We start from the raw sequence: 21,150 nt of genomic DNA on the forward strand, positions 1-21,150 counted from the left end.
AATGCACCAAAGAATGAAACCTCTCTCTTGGAACCAGACAGCCATGGAGATCTGGTCTGGTCTGGGACAACCTCCATGTGTTTGCACTACTGCTTGTTTCGTTTAAATATTTACCTCACTTTGTGACTTTAACAACACCACCGACAGCAAAAGTGAAATAGTGTTAGCTTTTTCTTATTATTATTAGTTCTCACCTGAGTCATGATAAAACGACTCGCCATCCATAGATCTTTACACCTCGGGATACACTTTTAAAAATAAAAAAAAATAAAAAATGGGGTTAGTGCAATCGTGTATCCTGAGGCGAAAACATCTACGGTTCTGAACTTATCACATCAGTCGAATCGAGTCAATTGCGTATGCCACCTGGCGAGTCATTTTATCACGACTCTTCTCACCATACCATGGATAAAAATCCCTTAAATCCCAAGAAGACCATTGGAGAGCTGTGTTATTGTTTGCAGTAGATCTCATCTGAATGCCACAACATGTGTCTCCCATTTCTAGCCGTAATTTATGGACAAACCAGAGTCTTACCTTCTTCGTTTCTGTACACGTGGCTCTATGCAACCACATGATCATAATAATCGTAACTTTTATTTTTATTACAAAAAAAAAAAAAAAAACCAGTAAATAATATATAATTGATTAGAATGATGGTTAAGTGGGTCCCCACCAGTCTTATATATAACATAAACATATATAGAATCCAATTATAGCATGCATTTGTCATTTGCTTGCTGTCCATCTTCTGTTGTTGTATTACTACATATCTGACTGACTTTCAATTAGGAAAGGAAACAGATCCAAAAATTCCAAAGTAAATATGACATCCGAGAACGAAACCACCCCCAATGGCAGAGATGTAGTGGCACCGACATCTCTCAAGCGTAAGATAGCACTGATCACTGGCATCACAGGTCAAGACGGTTCCTACCTCACAGAGTTCCTCCTCAACAAAGACTATGAGGTTCACGGCCTCATCCGTCGCTCATCAAACTTCAACACCCAACGCATCAACCACATCTACATCGATCCCCACAACTCCATTAAAGCCCACATGAAGCTACACTACGCTGACTTATCTGACGCTTCTTCTCTTCGCCGCTGGCTCGACACCATCCTCCCCGACGAGGTTTACAATCTCGCTGCCCAATCCCACGTCGCCGTCTCCTTTGAAATTCCTGATTACACCGCTGATGTCGTCGCCACGGGTGCCCTTCGTCTCCTTGAAGCCGTCCGATCTCATATCGCTGCCACCGGACGATCCCACATTCGATACTATCAAGCCGGATCATCTGAAATGTACGGATCCACGGCTCCTCCTCAATCCGAATCATCCCCATTTCATCCCAGATCTCCTTACGCTGCATCGAAATGCGCTGCCCATTGGTACACTGTGAATTATAGGGAAGCTTATGGTCTCTTCGCTTGCAATGGAATTCTGTTCAATCATGAATCGCCTCGTCGTGGGGAGAATTTCGTTACGAGGAAGATAACTAGGGCTGTTGGTCGGATCAAGATCGGGTTACAGAGTAAACTGTTTTTGGGGAATTTGCAGGCTTCGAGAGATTGGGGATTTGCTGGAGATTACGTTGAGGCAATGTGGTTGATGCTTCAGCAAGAGAAGCCCGACGATTACGTGGTGGCAACAGAGGAATCACATTCGGTAGAGGAGTTTTTGGAGGTGGCGTTTGGGTATGTTGGGTTGAATTGGAGAGATCATGTGGTAATCGATAAGAGGTATTTTAGGCCGACGGAGGTCGACAACTTGAAGGGGGATTCAAGTAAAGCGAGACAGGTTCTTGGGTGGAAGCCAAGGGTTGGGTTCGAGAAATTGGTGAAGATGATGGTTGATGAGGATGTCGAGATAGCGAAGAGGGAGAAGGTGCTTGTTGATGCTGGGTATATGGATGCTCATCAGCAGCCATAAGCGAATTGGGGGTACAATTTGTTGAAATTCTCTGTTTCATTTGTTCTTTTTAAAGATCTAAATAGGTTCATTGGGAAGTTGGGTATTTTTTTTGCTTTTGTTGTTGTTGTTGTTGTTGTTGTGGTGTTGCTTTCTTGTGCTAGGTGGTATGGGATTGTTTAATCTTTTTATTGATCTGATTCATTCGATTCTAGTAATTCGATCAAATTTTCTGGCGATTTCTTTCTTAATCTTCTTTGTTTTTTCTTGTTGGTAGTACTGTTGTTTGGGCATTTTAGATTTGATCTTGCTAACCTTAAGATCATGCAAATAGTTTCTGTGCAAATATCAGATCTGCTATTTTTTTTCTCTTTTGTCCTCAAAACTTGAAGGTTTTTACATTATGGGAAATGGCGAGAACTAGCTATAGATCTTGACGATGTGCTTAGGTCCAATTAAACTTAACTAGTAAAAGTTGGGTTTTGTTATGTGAAGTTCAACTCTGTTGCTGAAAATCTCTTACTGAGGATCTTTTTTCTATTTCAGTTAGTTTTAGGTGTTCTAGAGTTGAGATTGGTAGGAAATGCCTTTAATAGTTGCTTGTGAAATTCTATATTTAAGCTCTTTTTCTAGATTTTACTCGGTCTATGGTGGGGGCTCTTGTGGGCCTCTCTCCATTTCTTTATTTTCTATTTCTTCGAGTGGTTGCGATCTCATAGGCAAAATATGATGTCCGTTTGATTGCATCTTGCGTCGGCAGACATATTCACTTCTGTTTTTTAAAGAAAAAATTGAATATTGTTTCTCCATTCTACTTTGCCCATAGCCACATCTTATATTATCCAAAGTTACACCATCCCAGGCATGTTTTAGAATTTCAACTTAATATTTCTTCTAACTTATCATTGTAATCAACTTCTGTTTAATATGTTCGCTCAAGTCATTTTAGTTGACCTCTTCGGTGGTTGGAGGAACTTCGATTTTTTTTTTCTTCGAATGAGTTCATTTTTAATTTCATCTTTTCTAATCTTTTCACTCATTCATCTCAATATCTTCATTTCTGGATGCTTCTCTAACTCTCCAATAGAATGATTCGCTTCTTACCAATTAAAAAACGATTAAGTAACTTAGGAAGCAAGTATATATGATTGGGGAGTGTTCGGAGAACCCAAAGAGAGTCAAATGTTTATCAATATATGGGTTAGAAGTTTCGAAATGAACTGATTTTTTGCGAGGATGATCTCTATGATGAGATTATCAATTATTTGTAAACCACTTTGGATGTGGTTAGAAGTTTAAGAATGGGCTGGTTTTTTGCGAGGATGATCTCCTCACCATAGAAAGCAAGTATATAAGATTGGAAAGTGTTCGGAGGCCCTAAAGAGAGCCAAACATTTTTCTATATATGGGTTAGAAGTTTCGGAATGGGCAGATTTTTTTGTGAGGATGATCTCTATGATGAGGAGATCCTCTTCACAAAAACTTAGCCCATTCTGAAATTTCTAACCCCAGTTTACAAGTTGAAGAATCGTGGACCGTCAATTATTTGCAAACCACTTTTGATGTGGTTAGAAGTTTGAGAATGGGCTATTTTTTGTGATCATAGAAATCATCCTCACAAAAAATCAGCCCATTCCACAACTTCTAGCCCATACATTGAAAAATGTTTAGCTCTCTTTAGGGCCTCCAAACGCTTTCTTATAAGATTTACTTTTCACATTGCAGGATAATATTCATGAACCTAGACCATTTAAGTAACTGATCATTGCCATGGATCACATTGACTGAATGCTCCAGGGGCCGTAATCCACCATCCCAAAGCAAGGGCTAACACTACAGATAAAAAAAACCTGGTTGGATGGTTGGGATGATCTAATCAGTGCTTGAGGCTATGAACTACCCAAGAGTTGACCTGTCAACTTGAAAGTCTTAATTACAAGGGTTTTGAGCTTTCACCCTTCAACCATTGTGTTTCAGGTGCCTTGGGCACACTTTGCATTGTTACTATTGACCAAAGAAAGCATAGCAAATTCACTTGTGTACAATGGGGCAAGTCAAAAAGAAAACAACTACAATTGACAATTGTGAAACCCACTGGGGTCCTATCCATCCTCATATGAAAAGAAAACAAACTACAATTAACAATTGTGAAACCAACTGGGGTCCCCTATCTCTCGTCATATGGTGGCATACATGTTGGCCAACCGACTCATTCATCCTGATCATTAAACCAAGGTGCCTGTCAACATCAACATCAGTAGAACCTCAATGAAGGAAAGAATGAAAATGAAAAAAAAGTGACAGTAATAAGAAAATCAAAGATTCTGAATGGGCATGAAAAGGGAAGATATGAAACACTCATAAAAAGGAAGGATGAACTGAAAACAAAAGATAAGCACCACAAATAATTGAAAAACACAATAAAAACTTTGCAAATGTAAGATAAAATTGTATTTGGAGCAATAAGGAGATCGGTTAACATTGCCTAGACATGGAAAGATAGATATACATGATTGAGTATAAAACAAACAGAAGCTCCATTAACATCTTAAAGACATGAAACTTGGATTCAAAGGAAAAAAAGAAAAAAGGGAAATCATCTCGAGTTATGCAACTCACTTGGCCATATCACCAAGTGCTAAAAGGGGCTCAATCATACTCCATCACAATCTCGAGTTCTCTTCATCTGTTTCAATAAAACCACATTGTAATAGGGATTCAAAAGAAAATAAACCTCCCATAAATGTAGATGTTGATCCAGAGGTTTCCAGGCTACTAGTATGGAAGTTGTTATTGTTCTCTTCTACCAAGAAATGGGTATTTGTAAGGATGGATTCATCATTTCCACCCTGATTGCTTAAATCTGCAGAAGAGGCAGAGACAGGAACAGAGGCCTGTTGCCCAACTACATTAGCATTGAATTCAACAACGTTAGATTTCAGAGTTTTAAGTCCTTTGTTTTCCTGCAAAGTAAGTACAGGAGTGTGGCCATGGAAGAGAGCAACGTGTCCGAACAACTTGTCCTTCCTCGAGAAAGTGGTCCCACAAGAACACGTCCACTTTTCATTGCCACAATGCTTCTCATGGGTTTTCAAATCCGCGACAACAGAAAATTTCTTACTGTTGCATCTGCTGCAGACATAACTCTTACTACAATGACTTCTTTTATAATGGTTTTTGACACACAAGATAGTCTTCAAAGGTTGGAATTTCTTGTGCTTCTTGTTTCTTTTGCAACCATCAAAGGGGCATGAATACCTTCTTGGGCAGACAAAATCCAGCTTTGCAGCCTTATTGGGGTTGGCTAGAGCTTCAGGAGTTTTGAATATGTCCCCATGACCTCTCATATGCATTCGAAGATTTGCATCTCTCTTGAAGCCCTTATCGCAAATTAAACAGAAGTGTGTATGTGGTGCTAGGATCTCCTCCTTTTCTAGCTCCACGATTTCGTAGCCAGGGAATGTGAGCTTCTTGTCCTCCCCATCTTCACTATTATCTTTTACTACTCCCGAGAAATCCAAATCTGTAGCCGAATCATGTTCAGCCTCTTGAACTGTGTGCACGGGTTTCTCCACGTGATCATCATAATTCCCTTCACTTCCCTTGAATGAATTATTACTGACACCCAAGTTAGTCCCAATTGTGGAACCTTGAATTCCTACCCCCATAGGAACACCGAGTAGATCACTCAGACGAGCAATCACGGGATAAATATCTGGAGTGCATGAGACCCTATCCTGACTCAAATGGAGCAATCTTCCAGCAGTGGAGATCGCCTGAATTATGATAGAAGCAATCTCCGTCACCACCATTTGTTGTCTAGTTGAAAAGCTAGCATCCCTTACCGATTGATTGGGATTGCACCGCTCTTGAATCATGGATTTGATGACACCTTCTAGATCATGGACCTTCTGCTCAAGAAAAACCAAATTGTTAAACAAAACGCCGGGATCACACACTTGATACGGCGGGAGCTCTGGTATCCCTCCGAATTGGTCATCCATGTTTCCTCGGTGGGCAAACCCTTCAATTTGATCATGCCCACGGCTAGGCCTAGCTGACGTAAACCCTAGAATGGATTGCAGATTTGAGTATAAATTATTCCTACTGTTAAGATCATCACCACTTCCAAAAGCAAGATTGCTTGCTGGAATATTCAGAGTGTCACCTACCATATGGTGATCTTGCCCAAGCCTAGGAATCTCAGAATCAGTAAATTCCATCTGCAACAGATGATTACCATCCATTTTGCAGAATTCTTCCAAATGCAATAACCCCTTTAACAAACCTCCTTTTTTCACTAAAAAAAAAAAAAAAAATGAAAATCAGTAAGACAATAAACATCATATTATTTCATAAACCCTAGAGCAGTTTAATTTAAAGAGAAACAACAAGAAAAGAGAACAACAAAACAAGTATCCCCAGAATCTCATTAAAACCAAACTCATTAAACCCTAAATAAGAAGAGATTACAGTGATCCCATGTAGCAGATGAAAACCCTTTTGAAAAGAAAAAAAAAAAAAAACCCTACTTTCTTTAATTTCTGTTTGTTTGCAAGAGAGACAGTAAGAGCAGAAGTGTTCCCATGATTTCAGCAGAAAAGTTGAAAAAAATAAAAGAAAAAAGGATCCATCTTCTTAACAGATGAAAGACAAAGTTGAATTTTTAAATTAATTTTCTTTTTTTTTTAAAAAAAAAAAGGGGAAAAAGAAACTCAGGGTTTGATCCAAATGATTTGAACAAAGAATAATTTCTTTTTCTGAAGTATCGATCTTCTTAACAGGTGAAGAATGGAAATTGAATTTTGAACTCACCATGATGAAATTGAAACAAGTTTCCCCTGCAAATCTCTAAACTGGGATTAAAGCTGGTTCAACTTTCATGAATTCTTTACGTCTCTCTCTTTTCTTCTTCTCTTTACTGCACAGAATTTAGTGGTGGTTAGGTGCAGATATGTAAATTGTGAGGAAGACAAGTCACATCACACAAAACTTATTGGGTCTACCACTCTTTGTGATTCTTCAATCTTCAAGGTCTTGTTATATCTTTACCGTCTCTTTTATTATGAGATGAGATGAGATGAGAATGAGAGGCATTTTACAGATACGAAGGAATTTGTTTATGTTCGCATAATTACATTGATAACCTAACGTAAGACATACAGAGATGAGTCAGATATGATAGTGGGATTTCGAGGGTGTCAACGTGTCGTGGCCTTGGACGTTTGAACAACAATTATAAGTAAAAAGACAGAGAGGTTTGGATGATTTACACGTACCCCACTACGTTTTATTGAATATTTAACATATCTTTTTTAATTACAAAACTACCCCTCTATACTTGACATGACAAACACTGAAGACTCTCAACACTGTAAAACAAAACGTCTAAGGGCACAGACTCCTCAGTGCTTGACACGTCAAGCATATAAGAGTAGTTTTGTAACTAACAAATTTACTTTTGCAAATCAAGAATGATATTTAATACACGTGGATACATGTGATTGGTGGATCGTAGATATCTATGCGCAAATTTTATTACTCTATAATTCAACATTGAAACCTTGAAATCGAGATACGTTAAGTATAACGTGAAGGAATTTTGGGTTAAAAAATAATTGAAATTAAGGGATTGAAAATGAGGATGAGTAAATAGGGCTGTCAATGGATGCTTATTGGTTCGGATACGATTATATCTGAATTTGAATATGTATTCAATGGATAGTTTAAAATTTTATTCGAATTCGAATCCAATTATATTATCGGATATCGAATAATATTCAATTCAAATTTGAATAATTTGTACAGAGAAAAAAAAATTCAATTTTTCCTTCAAATTCGACCAATCTTTCATCATCCAGATAAATAAAAAACCCTCATCTTCATCCTGTGTCAAAAATCTCTTTCACTTTTTCAATTACATTCATCTCCATCTCTTCCATTTCCTCAAACCCATCTTCAACCTTTTTATCAAAACCAATCATCTTCAATCTCAAACCTCTCAAGGTAAGATAGGATTTTATTTGTGGAATCTCGAGGAAGTTTTCAGATGACAGAAAGAGATATGAGACAAAGGCAAAGAGAAGGTTTTGATGGGATTTTAAAAGAGGTGGGTGGGAGATGAGAGGATGAAACTTTATGTGGGAAGAGATAAAGAGAGTACACTTACCTAGAAATGAAATGATCGACCATTATTGTTGGAGAAGATGACAAAGATAGTAAATTTTCCTCGACCCAAACTAGGGTTTAAAATGGGACACATTTTATTCGCAATTTGAATCCAAATTTAACAAGTTTGGTTCCTTCAAGTATATCTAAATTAAAATATGATTTAGATATGGGTTGATAGTCCCTTAACCCGAGTCAGATTTGGATCCATCCTTATATCCATCAAGATTCGAATAATATATTATTGTGCAAGTTGTATTTACATATTTTTTAAGATATCTTTAATCAACCAATAATGGTTGGGTGAAGTGGACAAGGCCTCTCTTCAAAGAGTATCAATGATATGACGTAGTTTTTTGTGCACACCCTTGATGTCTCTTGATGTGTTTTCCCACAGCCCAACAAACGTTTGACATATAGCGCGAATGACATCAACAATAGAGAGGACTTCTCTCTTTTGCCCACTGCCTACAAATTTGTTTTTTTAGATTTCAAATCTTAGAAAGAGTCGTTAGGCTCACACTGATTATCACATTGGCAATCCAACAACACAGCCTTTTAGATTTCATGAAAATATTCATATTCAAAAAAATATATTATTTTTCAATCTTGATCCAAGGTGTTGAAAATGGATGGTCACCGAACACTCAAATTTAAAAATAAAATTCAATAGTGAAAAATAATTATTTTTAATACTTCATAAAATTTTGTCTTCTATAACTCCATTGCATCAGATCATGTTCTTGAATGTCACAAGGTGATTAGATAAAAAAAATTTCTTTTTTTCCCTATGGCAGGAGAGAGAAAAGGGCATCAAGAATGTTCAACAAAAACCACGTCATTTTATTAAAATTTCAATTCAAAATGTAGAGGTCTTGAATTCAAGTCAGCATTTGGCAAAATTTTAGCAATTTTATTTAAAATAATTTAGAACAATTTGACTTTATCCGATTCAATTGACTCAAATCAATTAATTTGATCGAATTGGATCCAGATATAGATTTAGTGAAAGTAACATGGTTCGGATATGATTTTAACTAGTAGGACCGAAATCGAATTTGGATATGAATCCGAATAAAAAATTTGAATATGGATATAGACATACTCATATTCGGTTCGAACCCAACTTGTTTTTAAGCTCTAACCAAACCCTAGTCGGAGAAGTGTAAGAGGAGACATGTTAAGGAAGAAATTATTTTTAAGTTATTATTATTGTAGAGGGTTAATTTGGTAAGACTTCTGGATCCTACATGTGTCAAAATACTAGATTAGTAGGAAACCAAAGCTAATTGATTTTCTCCTTAGTCCTAGGGAGCCCAACTCATCTGAAGGGTAGAGCTCGAATGTCAATTCTGCCCATCATATGAACTGAGAATGGTAGATTTCTGAGTGGTCTTCTAATCAATTTAGATCCCATGATTTCAGGGAAGATTCCAAGAATCAAGGAGTGAATAACGAAGTCCGAGAGAATCTCTTCCTTTTCAATATCCTCTTATAAAGGTAAGGAATCCTTGTTGGAGATCTCTGAAGATCAGGGATGTCGAAGAATTTTTTTATTCAAAGAGATCTCTTAAAGAACTATAAATAAAGAAGGAGACCAAAGAGGGAAGGGGTCAAAAGATCATATAGTCCATTACTAATTAACTAAATAGTTGACTTTATAATCGGAGAATTTTTGGCAAATACCACACTAGTATCACCATCGCAGATCGAAAGGAGCAAGAGATACGTGACGATTAAAGGGAACTGAGTTGTACATATTATATATTATATATCATAAAATAAATAAATAAAATAAAATAACATATATTTTATTTTGGATCGGATATTATCAAATTTGATATGTTAATATCTAAATCTGTATTTGATAAGAATTTAAATAGTTAAAATTATCTAAAAATTTAGGATAATATCCGATTTTTCGAATTCGCATCGAATTCGAATTTTTGACCGTCCATTGACACCCGCCTACCTTAACATTGATACCCGCCGACCTTAACATAGATGAGAATATATGAGGTATATGAAATATTTGTCAAAATGTGAAGGGGTATCTATTAAATCACTCGAAAAGCCGTGTTTACATCATTACCTCAGGTAGAAAGACCCCACCAAACGTCAAGAAAGAGTTGGCTTGATAATAGGAGTAGGACCAACTTTTGATGTCCCAAGGGTCTAATGGGTATTTCCTAGAATAAATGATTTTCAAGTCTACGATTGGACACTTTGTTTGGAAAATAGTTTTTCGAACCAAAGCAATATTTCCTCTTGGTTAGAAAAATATTTCCACATCAATTTTTCTACGAAAATGATTTTTCCACCAAATGTTGATATTTTGCCACTACCCCCCACCTACAAAAATAAAAATCTACCTTGATTTTAACATTTTCTAGGGTAAGCTTACATTTTTTAAGTGTCTAGACCTAAAGAAATCCGAGATATTCATTTGCCTACCATCAAAAATCTGATTATAATGGAAGAATTGGGTGACTTCAGCCTTAAATTTCTGATCCCACTTTTTTCCATGAGAATCAGAAAATGGATTTTCTAACAAAGCGGGAAAATAAAATACATGATTTCAGAGCAAACAATAAAACAAGTTAAAAATCCACATTTTCCCATAGCTGTTCCAAAATCCAAACAGACAACCTTCTATGCATACATTAATGTTTTCCAGCAAAAGAAAACTTTTTGAACCCTGAATTACAACTTCAAGAGTTCAACATCAAATATAAATAATGAGAAGCGAAACAAACAAATACCAACGAGTAATTGTTATTTTTCTTGAAAAAGATTATATGCATTTGAGAATATTTTCCAGAGTGGAAAAAAAAAAAGAATCAAAATCAAGCTCCAGATGAGTTTAAGTAAAGGTAGTGGTAGATGAGTTTCTTGTTAAGTCACTTGACAAGGATGAAGAAGAGCTTTGGCAGGGCTCTATATCTCTGGAGGAAGCAGAAAATGGCTTGACTGAAGATCGCAGTGATTCTGGCCCTTCTGCTGCAATTCTCTTGCATAATGCATCACAATTACTTATTACCTCATTCAGTCTTCCTTTCAGCTCTCCAACCTCCACCTGCAATGGTTGAACTGCACAAATCTTCTGATATCAGATTAAGAGTCTGATTGGATCAACATTTTTGTGCATATATATATATGCACTAAAACACATTGAAACGGTATAGTTGTTGAAGCAAAAGTAGCAATCAGAATTCTATGGAAAACCTAATGATTAAGTGAATATAGTTACCTACTACAAAATAAAGACTAGCTAAGGGAATTCTGTGAGTGATGGGTCGCTTTAATGTGTGCCATCCTTGCTTTGGATGTAACACTGATCACATCCCGGTAGGAGAGCGATTTCGTAGTTATCATCAGACACCAATATCCCGACCCGAAAATTTTCTTACTTTCATCATCATCAAAGTCATTCCCGGAAAATTAGGAGTTGGGTACTTTGGTAATTCTAAATCTGAGAGGGTACCATTTACCAGAAAATTCTATAATGATTCCAGGAGATCCACTGTTGGGACCCATTGGAGAGCAAGTAAGTTCTTACCCCTGGATGCATATGGTATTATCAACATTGTCAAAGCCATGTCCAAAAATCTGGAGTTGGCTAAACAATTCCCTTTCCTCTATTCGATTCAATTCTAAGGCCATGTCTTGCATCATGCATGAGACACATTATGGCAGAGAGAGCGATATCAGTATTTCTTGTCTCTATTAGCACACCCAGATACGGCTATGCATCAGGAAGCCCAGACAAAAATGCATACATCCATCTCTATTCACATTAGACTATGTGACCCACTTTGGATACAGCCCAAAAATTTCATCAATTTGGGCGATCACAACTGATTGATCAGTCATCTGAGCTAGTGTGGTTAATGGAAAATTTTCTGTTTGAGGTCTATTAAGTCCCAGGTGGTGCTTTAGAGCTATGGAACAAGAGGTGGCCTAATAATTTAATAGTGGCATCTGCAATTCACTATAGTGCAGAGAAATTGTTAACCAAGCATAAGCTTCCAAGTAAGCTCACCACACTTCACTAAAAGCAAAAAAGTTGCTTAAACTAAAACAAAAGTTGAGTTCACTACCTTCTGATAAATGATGGGCAGTCGTTCTCATAGCTGATACAGAGTAATTAAAGCGTTGAAGAAGTTTAACTGCCAAAGCATCCGCAACTTCTATTTTGTTTTCAACCTCCTCCTACAACACTCAATAATAATTTACAAGTTACCACACAAGAAGCCACACCTCCAATTTTCTTCTTTGAAGTTAAACAAATATCAAAATGACCCAAACTTACACCGAGATGATACAGATTATCAAGATACTACATAAAATTAAAACAAACTAAAGATTTCAAACATGAGCACACAATTTATAAAAGAATCTCAATAATTTAGTAGTCTAAAGTTGTCCAGAGAATAGCAGATCATCATCGACGTCTTATCCCAGAGAATAGCAGATAATAAGCAAAAATGCAAAGAAATTCAGAGTATTTAGTTTGCTCTCAAGATGCCAATTGCCTTCAGAAGCACTAGTTCTACAAATATTGCAAATCACTAACCATTTCCATTACTTGGGGATGCAACAGTGTCAACTATTCTACAATTATTTTAGTGACTCATTCGTGCCTTCTATTTTATTTTGTAAAACAGAAACCTTAACTATTTTAAATGTTTTCAGATCTGAGGACAGCATGAATAATTGGAAATAATGACATTACTTTGTATGGGAGGGCTTCATAAATTGAAGTGTACACATTCCTGTCCTCTACGCCATATTAGCAAATTATTGGAAATTTAGGCCCATATTTAACAATCCCTGATGAGTTGTTCTCAAGATAATTTCAAATAAAATAATAATAAAATTAGGTAGAGAGCCACCTGTCTCTGGCTAATTTTTTTGGCTTTTTCCTCCTGCCAATCACGGTACATAGAGAAGAGTTCCAATAACACCTTGGGATTTAAAGAACCTGTAGCGTCCATTGAGAAGGAAGAGATCAGATATGGGTCACTCCAAGAAAACCTGTTTCCTTATAGCTTTTAAATAATGCAGTGGTATACAACTTTGTATGTTCTTATGAGTTGTAACCTCAAAGAGGCAAGCATACCCAAATCAACTAGATTCAAACCTTCTATTCTCGTGGGAAATACAAAACAGAACACACCATAGAGGAAAATCTGTGCGTGTGAACAAAATCTTAATATATGGGAACTGCCAACATCCTTGCTTTTGTTGTGACACTAACACATTTCTTCCATTTTCTTTGACCAAAATCTTTAGACTTTTGTAACTTGTTTAGGAGCATAATTGGTCATCTTGTTATCAACAAGCAACCCACTTCTATGTGTACCTGATAATGTCTTTTGCTAAGTCACTCTATGGATAAACACCATTTGAGCCTGAACAGCGTGATTTGAGATGGGTTCTATTAACTGAGAAAATAACTGAATGAGAGAGGTTATGGCTCACCAATTTGTACATAATTAGAATATTATTTAAAGACATTCATCAATTCATGATAGTGAATTAATGGTAAATAAGATCATTGCAGCAGTTTATAGGAACAGATCATGCAAACTGTGATCAACATTAGTCTTTGAGAAAGTTTAAAACCAAATGGTGTTGATACTCTTCATGTAAACATCATGGTTGAAAGTATAGTTGTTGAAGTAGTTCTCAGCAGTAAGGTGCCAGGATGATAGTGTGAAAGTCATCAGCTCATACGGAAGAATAATTCAAGTACTTAAAAACTTCTATTAATAGCATTTGTGTTATAAGAACTAGTATTATATTAATAATTAAAAAAACCCTATATTTTAGACCGATAAAACAGTAAATAGTTTACCTTGTGTTTAAAGAAACAAAGATATTTAACCTTGGAGAACTCCAATCGGCGATTTGGGTTTCAATGCTTAAAGATTATTAACCTGAGTATTTTGCTCGATGATAATCTATTATCTCTTTTTCAAATTTTCCTCTAGCCTTGAGATCATCAATGATATTTAGAGTTTTGCGAGGAATTTAGAAATTATGTTTTTTTTTTCTTCCAAATTTCAATCATCAATATAGTACCTTGAATTTGATCATACTCATGTCACATTCTTTGCCCAAAGTAGAGGCTAAATTGTTCCTGGCACTAATATCGATTAAAAAAGATCATTCTCAAAGCGAATAGCAAAGCAAAGCACAATATTTCAAGAAATCATATAAGAAAATCATGCAACAAGACCAGCTAGAATGAGTCCTTCGGTGCACAGCGATCTACTAATTAACAAAAACAGTCCATAATTTGACAAAAGTCAAGTAGAACCCCGAAAATTTAATCCCAAACTCACATAATTTCAGGAAACTATTATTTCACTTCAATTAAAAAATCAATCCGAAACAAACTGAAATGCTAGCTCCAAAACCCTACAATCTCACCTGGAACTGAAGACGAAGATGGTTTCCTCACGAGAATATCAGTCAAGCTGCCCTCCGTTGGTGGCGATGTCAGTATAGGTGTTGTCTGCCATTAAGTAAGAGCCAAATCGAAACCCTAAAAGGGTGACAAAAATAAAATAAAATTAAGGAAACAGAGAGAGTAAAACTCACGATTTTGAGGGATTTGATGCGTTCTAAAAGGGGATCTACTCCCTCTGTTCTCTCTGAAACGATGGTGATCTCGTCGACGGACTTTGATACATTCAGAGAGAAAATGGCGGGAAAATGTTAAAACACGAAAAACAGAGAGAGAGAGAGAGAGAGATGAAGAAGAAGGAGGTGAAGTACCTCTGAGCTTCGTGAGAGAGTGGACTCTGTGGTACCCATGTGAGGCAGTTGGGGTGGTTGGCCTGTACGGTCTAACTCTTATGTCAAGATTGAAGATTCTAGCGTTTTGAGGGAGAAGCTCAAGGTGGAAAGGCAAATTCTGCTAATATCAATGCTCAACAGGAGTAATTAGAGCTAAATCTACGCCTATTGCCTCTAACTACGGGTGACGTGGCAATCTTAATTCTTTAATGACAGAAAATTAGTGGGTTTCGATCATAAGGCTCAAGAAATTTCAACCTGGTAAATTCATATCGAATTAGGGCCTATCAATGTCCAATCCAGTCTGAGCCGACCCATTAATACACCTTATATGTATATAATATTAGAGTCTTGATAATATGTCGCACCCTACACCCTCATCATAGAACCTTAGATCATTTGCCTCTTACACCAAAAAAAAAAAAAAAGATTTTTGATTATGCATATCCCGAGGCAAATTATGTATGATTCTATGATGATGTGTGTTAGCAGGGCGTTAGGAAATCATTATACACATTATTAATAGATAGATAGATAGATTGCATGCTTTTCTACCAAAATATATTATAAATAAATAACTTACTTTCATCTCTAATATTTTTTTTCAATTAATATAGAGATGTTGATGAAAAGATATCAAACAATTCCAAATCAAGTATAACCTATCTCTTGGGTTAGGACTTAACCAAGTATTTTGTATTACATTAGACATACTTGAACCATTCTCTGTAAAAATTGTTTTGGGGGATCCATTCCACATATAGCCACTACTTGCTACTCAAAACAAAAGAATCCATAGATAGAATAAGTTCCATTTTATTACTCTCCACAAATCATAAAGCTTTCTGAAACTCTCCTTGTACAAAGTCTAAAACTTTGTTGTAGAAAATGCCCATATATTTCAGAAGCCAACAGTATTATATCACACAAATAAACATAAAAACAATACACATACAAGCAAATCCATGGGGAGCACTTTCACATACTATTATTTTACATGAAAATTCCATATTCCAGCCCCTCCATTCCAGATGTCATACTCAGATAAATCTTCAATACAAACCAGATATCATAATCCTCTACATGCAAACCAGAGATAAATCCCTATATTCGGAACTGACTACCCTGCCATGAAGCTCAGCATTATTCGACATCAGATGTGAGTGACACCAGTTTGAAGTATCTGGCACTAACTTCCGAGTGTGAAGTCACTTCAAATATAACATCACCTTTGCCATTTTTTCTCTGAAACAAGCAGGATTCAAGCTGTGTAAGAAATTTGCTCTCAAGATGAACTACAAGATGACAACAGTATTCTTCTATGATAAATTCAATGGGGGGAAATTTTAAAAAGGGATTAATGACTGAAACAAGGATATGGTGGGATAGACCAAAAGGATGGTCATTCTTCTATCAAGTATAGCAGTATATATTAACCATACACGGTGGAGTCGTCCACCAAACCAAGAGGAAAATACATGAACTATTGACCAGTGAGGAAAGGCGGAAAAGTTACCAATCGTAGGTGTACCGTTTCCTTTTGCACCATGTTGCACCTGGGATGTTGACTGCTGCTGCATTCGAGGGGAGCCCACCTTTCCATTTGCACCAGGTAGGGAGTGTCGCTTCTTGAGGTGAATATCCTTGTCTTGCATGTCCGGATTCGATCGTGGAGAGTAGTTTGGATGAGCTTTGGCCCTTGCAGATTCTGTGGCTTGCATGTAACTAGGGAGGGAACTACCATTACTATCCCTTGGCGGCTCTTGATCAACTTGATCGGTTCTTGCCGAACCAAATGAGTTTTGCCTCGTACCCCTTTTCAAGTCCTTTGACAATTGGTCTGTACTGCTTCTGGCATCTGAATCACTGTACGGATTTGATGGAGACCTCTTATCTGCGGACTTGGACTTTCTGTTTAGGGTGGGCACACTTTGATCCAATTTGTTCCTTTTAGTCTCTACGGACATCTGACTTGGCGGCGTATCATGCAATTCAGGGGCAGTTATATGGCTTGTTGAAGATCCTTCTGGCGAGGACCTGTGCGTTTCTTGATCTGTTGGAGTGTCTACTTCAAGCTGCACATCCAATGCACTCCTCTCTGGTTGCTGCCCTACTTGCAGGAAGTCTTCAGCTACAACTGATTCAACAGATTCTCCATTAACGTCCTCTAACTTAACATTTATATCTCCAAGTGATGCATTATCAATTGTTCTATCTGGTGAAACAAGATTGGGAGAAATAGATAGATCAGTCTCTTGAACTTTGCTGAAACCCACATCCTCAACCCGAGGCTTCTCCATATCAACTATTGTTGAAGAGGTTGGGCAACATTCCTGAAAATCAAAGTTATCCGCATCATGAGTGATCTCATTCTCTTCACCCTCGTGCGGCGGCAGCATTGTTGTTTTCCTAGCAGTGGAATTCAAATCCACTGACTCTGGGAAAACTTCACCAGGAATTTCAGTTCCTACTTCAGAAGGAGTATCAATTATTTCTTCTTGTTCCTGGTAATCTGGACAAAACTGTGGTTTCTGCAGCTGCGCAAAGTCCAACGATACAGACATCCACCTCTCCAACCATTTCCATGCAGAATTGGGGCTTGGAGGATCACATTTTATGTAAATTCGTTTTCCCTTTGGTGTTGATTCCAAGAGCTAATAGTGCCAAAATAAGTGTCAGTTTCAGTCAGAAGAAGCATATAGCAGAGATAAATTACTTGCTTCAAAGTGAAATCATATGAACATACCTGACGAGCAAACCCATTGCTAAGCCACTCCTCAGTAATTGCTTTTGTTCCTGAATTTTCTTTTCCCTAAAACAAGAATGAAGGATCAGCCATCTAAGAAGCATAACAGAGATAATACCATTTATAACATAACCTATATTTCATGGTATGAGCGAACAAACCGAATCTCTGATAAAGGGTATATACGCTAGGGGTCATCACTTAGCAAGCCACAAAAGAAGTCAAATGAAAAAGGAGGAGGGGGGGGGGGGGGGGGGGGGGACAGGACTTCCATCAGAAACCCCACGACACCAAAACTGACTTGCAATTAAGTCAATTCTTCAAGGCTTAGCCAAGCCAGAATCGAATAAAGACATGCATGATTTTGAAGCTATCTCAGCTCATATGAACCCTAGGCCAGTAATGAAATAAGTTTGTCACCTGCATCCCATAAAGCTTCTCTTCAATTACCGACCCTGGTAATGACATACGAGCAAGGCGAGCACGGACAAGAGCTTGCATTTTGACAATGGCTTGAACACAACGTAGAGTTCCCGCAGCTTGCCTCCTGACCAAATGCCCACGGACAGCCGCTTGCAACTTAACTACATTCTTAATTTTCAAGTGTACACTCCTAGCCTGGTAGAATTGATGTAGAAAATAAAATTTAAAAACAAAATCCACTATAATTAACTTTCAGAAATCAGAAATACTGGAACAAGAAAGTACCAAGGATGCTCTGATAGCAGCCTGGATAACAATGGCAACAGATTCCTCCAGGTTGTGAGTAACATTATTTTCATTCTCTGTGGTAATTAAGGAATCATCCTTATCAGAGATCTCAGTAGAAATGGAAGAATCGATCTGGCAGGCATTCTCCGAGGCAATTAAGGGATCGGGAACTTTCAAGTTCACTTCAGTTTGTGATACTGAAATTTTTGCAGGAACAGTAGAGTTACTCTGTGCATGGAAGTCAATACTAGTTGATTCTGGGCTCTCCTTATTTCCAGTAGATTGGGTTTCTGATGTCACATTATTGCTTAGCACTTGATGCTTGGTTGATCTCTTTCGGAAACTCCATGCACGCTTGTCTGTTGAACTTTTGCTCTGGAGCAAGATTTATAGAAAATGATAAACAAGAAGACAAACCCACAACATAAATGATACTCTATCGGAAATGGAGCGACTAAAAGAACAGTATCCAATAAAACATGTTTTTTAAGTAACTTAAGTTTCTATTTCTGCTTTATTATCCAATTTGCACACAACTGGGGACTCTGTTTTAAGTTGAAAACCTATTGGCTTAAAGGGAAGGACAGAACCATTCTGTTCATAGTAGCTACTAAGAATCATTACTAGAATATGCACAAACAGAATATGATTCATAAGCAACCCAAATAATGAATAGAATTAGTTCTTAATATAAGGTACATGTAGTAAGGGTTCACTTCAGAAGTTCAGATAATGATTTAAAAGAAGAGAAAATCCACACCTTCTGCAAGCCATACTTATACTACTATCATGGCAGACTAAGACTCTGATCGCTCTTTCCAGTTTTAGCTTAAAAGATGGATATCAAATCATGTTTATTAGTGTTATAGGAACCATCGATCATCCCTTTCTCGAAAAATTTTACCAAAAATTTTGAATAATGGTTGAGAATATTTAAACCACATATCATGTTTTAGCATCCTATTCAATCACAACCTCCAGATTACCTAGTTGAGGAACATATCCAATCAACCCAAGTGAAGTAAAATCCATACCCAACAGTTCCTCGAGCATAATAGTAAATAAGTTAATTAGTGATCAAACATCTTTTTCTACCATTTTTTTTTAAATAAAAAATAAAAAATAGAGATGATCTGTGGAAGGAAAATTGGCATGGATTAAGGAAAAAAAGAAAAATAAAATTACCCAACATGGTATTGACTCTTCCATATACTCTACCAAAAAATAATTTCCATATGAGATGAAATGGTCTTCCCAACAAATTGTGAATCAGCATATAAAATGATCTTTAGACTCTGAAATAAATGATTTTAATGGTGAGTTTCAATCAGTTGGAGTGTTTCAACCAATACTTGTTGATCCACTGTAATTTATAGCTAAAATAACGGGGAAAAAAAGATCTCCAAGTATTAAATTGGAGTAAATATGCTTAACAGAGTTCTATTACACAACAGATCAGGATTAAACGAACCAAAACCTTTAAATTTGCTAAAAATAGTAGAAGAAAAAAACGATACCTCCGTTCGTTCTAGATCATCCCCATCAATGGAATCGCTGCTGCAAGCAATGATCTTAAAACAAGAGCTCGTCGATCTCACCATTCTCTCTCTCTCTCTGATGTGTGAGAAACCAGAGCTTGAGAAGACGGACCTTAACACACTTGTAAAATCTAGCTAAATCTTACGTTGGGATCCGCCATTTATCAGGTCTGCTTTACTTCTCAGCCGATTCGTTGAGAAAAAAGAGATGAAGAAAGTTGTTAGATACATATGCATCGGGGACAACTAAATGGTAACCTCGTATGGCCCACTTATGAAGCAATCAATGCCGTTGAAAAGATAGACAGAAGTTTGATAAGATAAAGAAATGGATCAGTGGGGTCCACGTGCACGAGACAACGGTCATGTCTAGGATCCCTGCAACACTCGTACCTTGCCATGTTATTTAACGACTCTTTTGTACTTATTTGCCACGTATTTTACTCAATTGAAACTGTGCCACGTGTTACCATGTGATACTCATTATTCACTTACTCTTAGGTTTGTCAATGGGGTTGGTTCCGATTTGGTTATATGATTTTTGGAATCATAACCTTTATATTTTATTGATTTTGATTATTTTCGATTTTACTTTTGATTTTAAAATAAGTAGAATCAGAACTGGAATCATCAAAAATCATACGTGCCCATCGATTCTGATTCTCAATAATCGAATGAGAAAAATTATTTCAAAATCATTATAATAAAAAAAAAATTCTAAAAAATAATATATTATTTGTAAAGTATCAACTTAATAATAATTTGTTCCACTGAAATGATGATTTAATGACTTTTATTTTTAAATATTAAAATTTATTTTCTTTATAAATAATAAATTTAAAAATAAATGACTCATCTTAAATTCAAATATTTAATTTATATGAAATTTGAAGAATTTTATATCATATATGTCAATTTTAAAATATAAGATTACCTTAAATCATGTATAATGTAAAAATAAATGACAAAATAAATCGGTTCCGAGTATCCATCGAATAGAACCTAATGGTTCTGGTTTCTATCAATTCGATTTCATATTAGATCCAACTCTAATCGGTTCTAATGAAAAGGGAACTAGAACCGGGGTTTTCGATTTCGATTCCAGTTCAGTTATGGGTAAATGGGTACCCATTGACACCCCTAGTTACTTTGAACGAATGATCCAGTATAACATGAGCATGCCATGCTTCGTTATAGCAAGCGAGGACGCGTGGGTCCAAAGCACAATGGACATCAAGATTGAAATACGCATACGCATAGTTACATTT

General features: G+C 36.7%; 3 protein-coding genes and 1 pseudogene across 5 annotated transcripts; 1 reads left to right on the plus strand and 3 right to left on the minus strand.

The window, feature by feature from the left end:
- The first annotated feature begins 728 nt into the window (after positions 1 to 728).
- Positions 729 to 2,163, plus strand: LOC147408821 (GDP-mannose 4,6 dehydratase 1 pseudogene; annotated as a pseudogene).
- Positions 2,164 to 3,878: 1,715 nt separating this feature from the next.
- On the minus strand, positions 3,879 to 7,055 carry LOC147408822 (protein SENSITIVE TO PROTON RHIZOTOXICITY 1-like). 3 transcript variants are annotated; one of them, XM_086422180.1, is made up of 3 exons: positions 6,728 to 6,985; positions 4,532 to 6,212; positions 3,879 to 4,151 (listed from the first exon to the last, which is right to left on the minus strand). In XM_086422180.1, the coding sequence occupies exon 2, from the start codon at positions 6,157 to 6,159 to the stop codon at positions 4,576 to 4,578; it is 1,584 nt and encodes a 527-aa protein (XP_086278306.1). In that variant the 5' UTR covers positions 6,160 to 6,212; positions 6,728 to 6,985; the 3' UTR covers positions 3,879 to 4,151; positions 4,532 to 4,575. The 3 variants fall into 3 exon arrangements, with proteins under 3 accessions (XP_086278306.1, XP_086278297.1, XP_086278289.1); XM_086422171.1 differs by lacking the exon at positions 3,879 to 4,151 and having other exon boundaries at positions 4,321 to 6,212; positions 6,728 to 6,833; positions 6,919 to 7,055; XM_086422163.1 differs by lacking the exon at positions 3,879 to 4,151 and having other exon boundaries at positions 4,321 to 6,212; positions 6,728 to 6,984.
- Positions 7,056 to 10,539: 3,484 nt separating this feature from the next.
- LOC147408823 (uncharacterized) lies at positions 10,540 to 15,156 on the minus strand. The gene is made up of 6 exons (XM_086422260.1): positions 14,867 to 15,156; positions 14,690 to 14,770; positions 14,519 to 14,603; positions 12,976 to 13,064; positions 12,181 to 12,292; positions 10,540 to 11,170 (listed from the first exon to the last, which is right to left on the minus strand). The coding sequence occupies exons 1-6, from the start codon at positions 14,903 to 14,905 to the stop codon at positions 10,944 to 10,946; spliced, it is 633 nt and encodes a 210-aa protein (XP_086278386.1). The 5' UTR covers positions 14,906 to 15,156; the 3' UTR covers positions 10,540 to 10,943.
- A 527-nt stretch (positions 15,157 to 15,683) lies between these two features.
- Positions 15,684 to 20,101, minus strand: LOC147408824 (protein IQ-DOMAIN 32-like). Its single transcript, XM_086422246.1, has 6 exons — positions 19,862 to 20,101; positions 18,342 to 18,719; positions 18,054 to 18,251; positions 17,634 to 17,699; positions 16,404 to 17,541; positions 15,684 to 16,132 (listed from the first exon to the last, which is right to left on the minus strand). The coding sequence occupies exons 1-6, from the start codon at positions 19,943 to 19,945 to the stop codon at positions 16,113 to 16,115; spliced, it is 1,884 nt and encodes a 627-aa protein (XP_086278372.1). The 5' UTR covers positions 19,946 to 20,101; the 3' UTR covers positions 15,684 to 16,112.
- Between the last annotated feature and the right edge of the window lie 1,049 nt (positions 20,102 to 21,150).

Source organism: Akebia trifoliata, chromosome 2, assembly GCF_017979445.1.
Source record: "Akebia trifoliata isolate Shusen 1 chromosome 2, ASM1797944v1, whole genome shotgun sequence".
In the NCBI taxonomy this organism is placed as follows: Eukaryota; Viridiplantae; Streptophyta; class Magnoliopsida; order Ranunculales; family Lardizabalaceae; genus Akebia; species Akebia trifoliata.